This window comes from Papaver somniferum, chromosome 9, assembly GCF_003573695.1.
Source record: "Papaver somniferum cultivar HN1 chromosome 9, ASM357369v1, whole genome shotgun sequence".
In the NCBI taxonomy this organism is placed as follows: domain Eukaryota; kingdom Viridiplantae; phylum Streptophyta; class Magnoliopsida; order Ranunculales; family Papaveraceae; genus Papaver; species Papaver somniferum.
Window position 1 is genome coordinate 15,989,400 of NC_039366.1, and position 8,943 is coordinate 15,998,342.

General features: G+C 37.4%; 2 protein-coding genes and 1 non-coding gene across 4 annotated transcripts; 2 read left to right on the forward strand and 1 right to left on the reverse strand.

The window, feature by feature from the left end:
• The first annotated feature begins 1,493 nt into the window (after nucleotides 1-1,493).
• Nucleotides 1,494-2,912, forward strand: LOC113309592 (chalcone--flavonone isomerase-like). The gene is made up of 4 exons (XM_026558043.1): nucleotides 1,494-1,759; nucleotides 1,855-2,013; nucleotides 2,231-2,454; nucleotides 2,554-2,912. Exons 1-4 carry the CDS (start codon nucleotides 1,654-1,656, stop codon nucleotides 2,776-2,778), a joined length of 714 nt encoding a protein of 237 aa, XP_026413828.1. The 5' UTR covers nucleotides 1,494-1,653; the 3' UTR covers nucleotides 2,779-2,912.
• LOC113309591 (probable NOT transcription complex subunit VIP2) lies at nucleotides 2,913-7,655 on the reverse strand. Of its 2 annotated transcripts, none has more exons than XM_026558042.1 (16): nucleotides 7,530-7,655; nucleotides 7,140-7,193; nucleotides 6,871-7,014; nucleotides 6,544-6,652; nucleotides 6,275-6,453; nucleotides 6,131-6,179; nucleotides 5,809-6,021; nucleotides 5,374-5,583; nucleotides 5,182-5,283; nucleotides 4,967-5,055; nucleotides 4,696-4,878; nucleotides 4,163-4,585; nucleotides 3,872-3,924; nucleotides 3,719-3,760; nucleotides 3,310-3,454; nucleotides 2,913-3,195 (listed from the first exon to the last, which is right to left on the reverse strand). In XM_026558042.1, the coding sequence occupies exons 3-16, from the start codon at nucleotides 6,886-6,888 to the stop codon at nucleotides 3,136-3,138; spliced, it is 1,875 nt and encodes a 624-aa protein (XP_026413827.1). In that variant the 5' UTR covers nucleotides 6,889-7,014; nucleotides 7,140-7,193; nucleotides 7,530-7,655; the 3' UTR covers nucleotides 2,913-3,135. The 2 variants fall into 2 exon arrangements, with proteins under 2 accessions (XP_026413827.1, XP_026413826.1); XM_026558041.1 differs by having other exon boundaries at nucleotides 4,163-4,591.
• On the forward strand, nucleotides 6,544-6,624 carry LOC113314659. Its single transcript, XR_003342540.1, has one exon. It is a non-coding gene; the product is annotated as a small nucleolar RNA snoR35 (small nucleolar RNA).
• Nucleotides 7,656-8,943: the final 1,288 nt, after the last annotated feature.

Below are 8,943 nucleotides of genomic sequence, written 5' to 3' on the forward strand. Positions count from 1 at the left end.
TTTATCAAATAAAACCCAAAAGGGCATAAAAGTTTGAACCAAAATGGCACTGAAACAGAAATATTGGTAATTGCTCATTAAAACAAAAATAAAATTTTCATTGGTAAATTTTTTTACAGCTATTCATGTATCATGCATGTGTTTAACTAACCTCACGAATGCGGTGATATTACAATCATCATCAAGCTAGAAAACAAGAAGAACGTAAGTGAAAAAATGTCTTGCCGAGGGGAAACCGATGTGTGTGAATCAAGTTTATGAGATATTAGAAAACTAAATGAAAACGGTTAGTAACTTGTCTTTAATTTTAAAAGATAAGGAAATAGTAGTACTGCGTCCTTACATATTTGTGTGTGGGTTTTATAGAACTAAATCAGGAAAACTAAATCAGATTTGTGTGTGGGTTTTATAGAAGAAGCACATTACATATTTTGTTAAAAAGGATTAAATTCTAAATCAGATAGACTTGTGGAGACTTAAATTTTGAGGTGAGAATATTGCGTATCACGCGATCTAAGGCAACCTATTTTTTAGGTTCTTCTCACCTTCTACGTCCAATTTGGATTTTATTTTCATGTATTCTTGGTTTCCTAAAATGTAAAGGGTCAAGTTCATCATATGTGGAGGTCTTATTAACACATTTTTATGTTTGGGTTATTACCAAATGACAAAATAAAAAATGAAATTTGTTTACCTTAAATTGATCTCCAGTCCCAAAAATATTACTTAACAAATTTTATTTGAATTTAATGGCATTTAAAACAATGTAGACTTTGTAAAATGTTATCTCGTATCATATTTTCTCATTGGATAAAAAGGAGTATGACTTTCGTCAAGTAGCAAATGAGAACTTGAAAATACTATTTATCAAATTTGACTATATAAGTCAAATTTGATTTATGGTGAAACGTTTCCAAGCGACCTTACTAGAGGCGTGGCAATCGTGATGGGACAGGATGTGGCACTGGCACCCTCTAAATAGGGGAAAGGGGTCTGATTTTCAAATTTTTATTGGCACTGGAACCAAAATGGCGCTGAAAGAAAAACATTGGTAATTGCTCATTGAAACACAAATTAAATTTTCATTGGTAATTGTTCTTCCACGTCTTACCCAAAACATACAGTTATCACGGAATTTTTGGACTCTATCCTTACCTCCATTAATTCCTCTCGGCTATTGAGATTGGTTGTTGTTACCTACCTCCTTCATCTATATTTTTGTTTTTTTGGCCCATTTCCTAACCACAAAATTACAAACCAAACTCCAAAACAAACCTACTTTTGTTAACACCAATAGATTAGGTTAATGTCCATAATAAGAACTCTTTAACCTAATTTAACCTGTCCATTGACGATTAGGAACGAGCTACTTAACCGGTAGCTTCCTCTACCGACTAATTAACTGAACAAGCATAGGAAAAAAAAAAAACTCCCAACTTTTTACTTTTTTAAGGCCATTCATAATGACATGTACATGTAATGTAGGTGAAGAGAGGTCTGTCTTTATGGGAAAAGGGACCAGTTTCATCTGATTCCTAAATACAAGACTAGTACTAGCAATTAAGAGCTTCTATAAAACCTCATTCAAAACCCTTCGACAATTTACTTAAGTTTCATTTTCTTCCAAACCAGATTTGTGAGATTGTGAGAGAAATGGCTCCCATGGCACAGCTTTCTGAGATTCAAGTGGAGCAATTTGTGTTTCCACCAACAATGACACCACCAAGCTCAACGGAATCGCTCTTTCTTGGCGGTGCAGGTTTAAATCCATCAATTTCTCTGTTTTTTTTGGCTTCACTAACCATTTTTGTGCAAGTTTTGATTGAAGTTTTCATGGATGGGGTGGTGGAACAGGTGTGAGGGGATTGCAGATCCAAGACAGATTCATCAAATTTACTGCAATTGGTGTTTATTTAGCAGAAGAGGCTATTCCTTCCCTGTCTCCTAAATGGAAATCCAAATCTCCGGAAGAGTTGAACGATGATGTCGAGTTCTTCATGGATATTGTTACAGGTAATTATAAACATTCAATTCCCCATGCTGGATGGGGCTTCCATGAATTCGTAATTTTCAGTTGAGGTTGTTGTGGTAAGAACATGTCAACACGGCAGAACAGCCTATTTGTTCTGAATTTCATAGAAATCAAGTTCCCCGTGTAAAATTGAGTTGTAGTCGGGGTCACCTGAGTTCTGTGGATAATCTTGGTTGGTTGATGGTTATTTGATGACAGGTCCCTTCGAGAAATTTGTGAAAATCACAATGATCTTGCCTTTGACTGGTGATCAGTATGCGGAAAAGGTGACGGAGAACTGTGTTGAATACTTGAAATCAAAAGATATGTACACAGATGCAGAAGCCAAGGCAGTGGAAAGGTTCATCGAGATTTTCAAGAATGAAATGTTTCCACCTGCCTCGTCCATCCTGTTCACTATTTCACCTGCCGGAAGTTTAACGGTTCGTGAAACGTTCTTATGTTTGCTTATTATTATGCAGAGGGTACTGAAGTTATGATCATCAAAGAAGTAATCTTTTTCTCATGTTAAATTTATATAGGTTGGATTCTCAAAAGACACTTCCATTCCTGAAGCTAGAAATGCTGTTATAGAGAACAAGGCATTGTCAGAGGCGATTCTTGAATCGATCATTGGCAAGAATGGTGTTTCTCCTGCAGCCAAGCAAAGTCTTGCAGAGCGCATTTCTGAACTGCTCAAGGGATATGAAAACAAACCTGACGATTCTGCTGCAGCAAAAACTGAGGAAGAGACTACAAAAGCATAGAGAGGGAGGGTGAGAGATTGAGTGTGTTCCCTTTGCTTCGTACTTACTGTCCAGTGTTCTGGTCATATGAATAAAGAATCTTCTTTCCTCATGTATATCGTTCCAATTAAACAAACTCAAAAGTCTTAAAGATATAATGAAAATTCACATAAATACACCTAATACCCTTGCCAAGAAAGAACAAGCCATTCATTATTCAAGGGGCAAAAATTTACAGAATGAGAAAAAGTCTAGTTTACAATTGAGGGACACAATAAGCAAACAATATAGAAAAACAAAATAGTAAAACAAATTTGTTGAAAGTGAATGTGCCCAAAGACGTTTACAATACTTTACATGGATATGGCAGGTCGTTTGTCAGTGTTGCGGGATCACAGGTCTACTCTCAATTGACTTGTACTGAAGAACAAAGTTATCCTGAAACCCAAAACAATGTCCCCCATTACTTTCATAAGATGGTGATTTAAAATACCCCCGTTATATATAAATTGAAAGAAGAGAATTAGGACGGGTGTGTTAGAATATCCAGACCTTGCGAACTGTTTCCCATGTGGTTGAATCGAAACAATGGTAGGAACCTCTCTCGTAGGTTTCTGTCTTTGCCAGCGGTTCCAAATTTGGCATTCTGAAAAACCATATCCGTAGATCTCTGTGGAAGAACCAGCCCCTGTTATACCTACAAAACAAAATCAAATGTCAGTTCAATTCCCACTTTTAACTTATCACGATACTAAAATCTGGGGTGGAATAACTCAGTAACATATGGCACCACAATTCTTGCTAAACAAATGAATTAAATGACATTCTTGTATAATGCAGAAAATCGACAATAACACAGGACAGCCCATAAAGTGTACAGCAAATTGATTCTTTCTGCATAAAATCTGAATGAAATGACGAGGTATGCAACAGAAGCATAAAGTTCAAGGAAGAAACATACAATTCGTTGGCCGCATACAACTGCGCCTCATCTCTTGGCATGCTGTGAAAAATAAACCACAAACTGATCAGGATCACCCTAGCATCGGAAGATAGAATGGCCAATAGAAGCAAAATTATATCAATGACAAAGAAATGCGAAAAAGATGGTAACCTGTAGAAGATATAAAACAGAGTCTCCAACTGGAACTTTTTGAAATATGATTGCTGCACATCCAATAACAGAGGTTAGAATCTGTAAGGAGGCTGCCAAGGAAGAGGAGGACTTCGCTGTGATAAGGTTTTTATAAAGCCTCCATATGTATGTTATCAGATAGATTTGAACACGCATGAGGAGATGGATACATGAAAGTTGAGCCATCTGGCTCTATGCAGCCCATATACACATGAAAAAAACAAAAACAAAAAGAGCTCAATGAAACTATGTACTGTAAAGGCGACTCACTTGTAGCACAGGTGGTTGTTTTGCATAATAGCACTCAGGTATTGTATACTCAGGGTCCCCCTTAGCAGGTTCATCAGACCATGGAGAACCAAATGTTTTGTGCAAGTTTTCTACTGCATTCAAATTGAGACCTAAACTTGTCAAATCAATACCGAGGTAAAGAGATGACGCAGGTTTATCACTAATCCGTATGACACTTAATAATCCAAGCAACCCGTATTGGTCAGGAGAAGCTTGAGAAACATGCGTTGATTTCATGTTGCGGTCTCTATATAGTCGGCTTGCAGATGGCATCTGCGATAGACGGAACTGAGATTGATTTTGCTGTTGTTGTTGAAAATTCTGAAGAAGCTGGTCATACGATCCTACACCAGATACTGAATTTGAGGAGTTTCTTAATCCCATGCTTGGTTGTCCACTAGACTGAACCTAGTGAGAGGAGAAAGTAAGAAACAATGTTAACTAAAAATTACCTTTTCACAAATGGAACTCCGTGTTACTTCAGAAACACTACAAAATAAACCACAACACACCTGTGAGTGATATGACGAATGAGAAGATGGGAAAAGATCAGAGCCATGTAACTGAAGATCTTGATTGTTAGAGGGTGTGTAAGAAAGCCCACCGCTACTTACTGATGAAGCATGCTGTTGGTGCTGTTGGGTTCGTGATGATGGATACGATTCTGAGAAACTGAATCCCCCAGGCCTCCCCATCTATTTGAATTATGTAAAACATATTTTAAAACAAATGCATGGAGATACCCAGAAAAAGAAAAAATAAAACTTAAAAATCATGACTCACAGGGAAGTGCTGAGATTGCATCATTGATCCCGAACTATCGTGAAATTGTTCTTTCTGATGCAAATCCATACCATAATCAGCATTTCCACCTGCAAAATAATTATAAAGGTGGGAGCAACTGTTTTAACAAATATAAGAGGCAAATAAGTTTCAAGTGTCTTCTTTAGTGGTAAATGAGTCATCAAAGTTTAGTTTCATGAAGCAACTAAACTTACCTTTAAATCCAGGCAACGCCGGAAAATCTTCATTTTGAATGCTAAATTCTTGATTTTGTTGGACAACTGAACTAACAGCAGCACCTAGCTTTCGCATCGAACCTGCAGCTCTGTGGGTCATTTTAACATCCAAAATCAAGAGTAAACAATAAACATAAAATTTTGATGCAAAAGCCTTAAGACTCCACAAACCTTGTTCTTGAGGCCCTCCTGCAGAACTAGGACGTCCATTCAACTGAGGGAAATCATTCATCATGTCAAACGGGGAATTTTCATTTGAATTCATATCACTTAACATTCCCATCGACCTAAAGTTATTCCCTCCTTGGATCTGGTTTTGAGACAGTTGCCCACCAGCTGAAGGATAAGAATTTCCGAGCATGGACATAACCTGCGGGGTTGCTGAATCCACACAGTGTTACTTATGCGTATAAACATGACAAAGGAACAATAAGAAAAAAATAGAATCCATCTTTCGCTGAATCAAGATTCATAGAAAACAAAAGAATAGGAGGTAGGCTGATGTACTGGCAACGAGGCCTTAAATTTTGTGGTCGAACGAAGCTGCAGTTCCAAATTCATGATATCCGTGAAATATAATTTATATGCTACGGCTAAGATTAGTACCTTGTTGAAGAATACCTCCCATATATCTGTTGGGTCCTTGTGCAGCCAAATTTCCAGAACCAGTATTCGCAGTCATATTGAGGCGAGATGCAAGCCCAGAAACAGACATTCCGCCGGAACTGATATTCCGTCCATTGTTACCTCCAATAGAGATATTTCCCATTGAACTAGTCATTCGAGCACCTGCATTACCCAAAATTGGAGATACCAATCCTGGAACAGCAATTCGGTTACCAACCGCAGAGGAGGTTGGATTCCAGAATGGAACCACTAACACCGATTATACTACCACTAAATGCAAGGTTTCCTACAATATTTATACCTCCTCTATTAGGGATCCACGGATGTCCTTGTGAGCCACCATGAGATATCTGCAAACCAGGCTGTAGGTTACAAACAAGAAGATACATAACAGCACAAATCACATATTTGATATTTCATAAATTGCTAATTTGCACTATACTACCTGTGAGAGACCAACTGGAATATTATTAGAAGGATATCGTCCGCTGGAGAGGCTCCCAATAGGCTGTTGCATACCACTAGAAGGAGCACCATTTCCTGCTGCACTTCTAGCTGTAAGAGTGCTTGACATGTTCTGAACACTGAAGTTCCCATTCATATTTTGCATTCCTTGCATGGTACCTGTTAACAAGACCTTTTAATGTCAGATTTAAACTAACATATATGTAAAGTTACACAACATGATATTAACAAACTCGTAGACTTCCAAACCAGAATGATTATAAACGGGAGAAGGTGCAGCAGATTGGCCAGCAAAAGACGTTGCAAATGGCCGTGATGTGGACTCCGGAAGGTTTGAATTTGACCCGCTAAGCGATGACTATACAAGAGGTGTGCAAAATAAAATAAATCAGAAAACAGTATATACACCATACAAAATAGCCAAACCTGTATCATACCATCATGAACAAGATTAACTATACAAAAAAGGAACCTCTCTCAATAGTAAACTGAACCGATAAACTGAGAATAACACATATTCCAAACAAAATATCTAACACTATTACTTAACAATAAATGAAAGGGAAAGGAACTTACATTAAGTATGCCAGACATTGCTACTATATATCAAAACTCTCCCCAAATCATCAGATAATCTTCTTCCTCAGTGGTTAGATGTGGCCTGAACTTAGTTACTTGTTTCCAGAAATTTCACTTTGGAATGTAAATTCAATCTCTAATCTGGAAAAAAAAAACAATGAGACCATACCGTTAACGAATATAAAGCAAATTCACTAATGCAACTTCTCTCTAGTTCATTCATTTCCACAGAGTAACATTCGTAGTAAATTTAGGGTTTTACTTACTTTCTGATTGGCGTCAATTCCACTACTCACTAACAACCTATATCAATTACTAACCTGCAAAAGAAAAGAAGGAAGAAAAACGAAAATTATGACAAAGATCAGAAGTTGAAACCCTATAAATCATCATACACGGAAAATCAACTCAATTCAATTTAAAATCACAACGCTGATCAGTACAACTCAATCAAGCTTCTGATAAACTAAGAATTAGCCGGAACAGAATCATTCAGAAACTCCAAGAATTTATCATAGAAATGGACTTTTGAGAGATTATTGTAAAACCTCTAAGAAACCCCAAGCAAGGATACAAATTAGATGAATTTTTCCGAAATCGAGAAATTCAGGAATGGAATTGGAGTGGTTTAGTAGGAGATATTGAATTATAAGTACCTGAATCTTGTTAATCGAGTGAAAATTATTGAAAAAATTTAGGGTTACGGATTAGAGAGAGAGAATTGAGAAGTCTTCGTTTTAAATTGTGTTTGTTTTCTTATTGGGGAATTTTGGGGAAGAAAATCTTTCGACAGTGAGAGGGATGATAAAGTGTAACTGGTTATATTATAAGGGTTTATGTACGACATAATAGATGTGCACGTGGGATTATGAAGTTAGATTGTGATCTGATATTATCCTTCTTTCGCCGCAATAATGACGAGCGAAAATGACAGAAAACACCCTCAAGCTGCTAACCAGATCATGTGGGGTGACTGATCACCGGTCATTACTTAGACATTGTATAAGAAAGTAGAAGGATCCGATGACATGATTACAGTAACATTATTATGACATGGTGTCACCGTTTTTTTGAAAACGTCCAAACAACGATGAATTTGAAGCCAAAATTTGTGTGACATGTGTTTTTATATAAAACTCTACATTCCTATCGAAAATGAGAATATTCTGAAATACAGAACTTCAACGTTTACATTTTTTAATTTCAACCGTTAATTTTCAACGGTTGATATTCAAAATGGTAGATGGGGTTCTTATACATTTCGGAATGCTCTCATTTTTTTTTTTTGAGCGTAGATACTTACATGAAGAACATGTTACCAAAAGATTAGTCTAAATTCATTATCGGTTGGGTTTAGTAGGCATTAAAATATCAAGATTATGTCACTTTAACAGTGTCAACGGATCTTATCCCTATTGTGAGGGTAAAATACCCGACGGCCACGTGTCAACATCCCAAGGGGTGAATACATGGTAAGATGAGGAGATTGGAGCACTGAATCATCCTCTGAAAAGAAGGGTTTGTCTCAGTCGAGGCAACTGCACAAGCGCCACATGAATGACGCGTGTGTATAAAGGTCTAATATGCTCAGACGGTCAAGTATAAAAAGAAAGACCGCATTTAATGAAGGATAAGAACAAGACTTGGGTAGTTGGGCATCGTGACGGAAGACTCGGACAATCTATACTACAACTCAGAGGAGATGGAGCACGAGGTTCTCCGCAGAAGGGCAGCACGATCCAAGGGAGAGCGAGAAAACTCGGAGGGAGGACCAAGTATGTCATCGCAAGGGACGGTATAGAACGAGTCCGAGGGAGCCATGACGATGGAAGAAAGCTCACCCAACTCGTACGATCAAGCGACCACGAGTTTATTTTGTCTATAAATACCAGTCCATGTACCAGGAGATGGAAAACTTATGTAATCTTAGATGGTATTTCTAAAGAGAATTCCTGAGAGATATTTAGATAGAGATAAAGTGAGAAATCTAGAAGAGATTTGTAACACTTTCAAGGGTAAGACCTTTTAATCAATAAAAAAACATCTTCTTCTCCGTGGATGTAGGTCTTC

Coding starts and splice junctions, on each gene's coding strand:
- LOC113309591 (XM_026558041.1), bottom strand. Junction 4,879..4,966: donor TGCAATCTCAGCACTTCCCT/GTGAGTCATGAT, acceptor TAATTCAAATAG/ATGGGGAGGCCTGGGGGATT. Junction 3,196..3,309: donor CATGGGAAACAGTTCGCAAG/GTCTGGATATTC, acceptor TTTGGGTTTCAG/GATAACTTTGTTCTTCAGTA.
- LOC113309592 (XM_026558043.1), top strand. CDS start 1,654: ATGGCTCCCATGGCACAGCTTTCTGAGATTCAAGTGGAGCAATTTGTG. Junction 2,014..2,230: donor CTTCATGGATATTGTTACAG/GTAATTATAAAC, acceptor ATTTGATGACAG/GTCCCTTCGAGAAATTTGTG. Junction 2,455..2,553: donor CACCTGCCGGAAGTTTAACG/GTTCGTGAAACG, acceptor AAATTTATATAG/GTTGGATTCTCAAAAGACAC.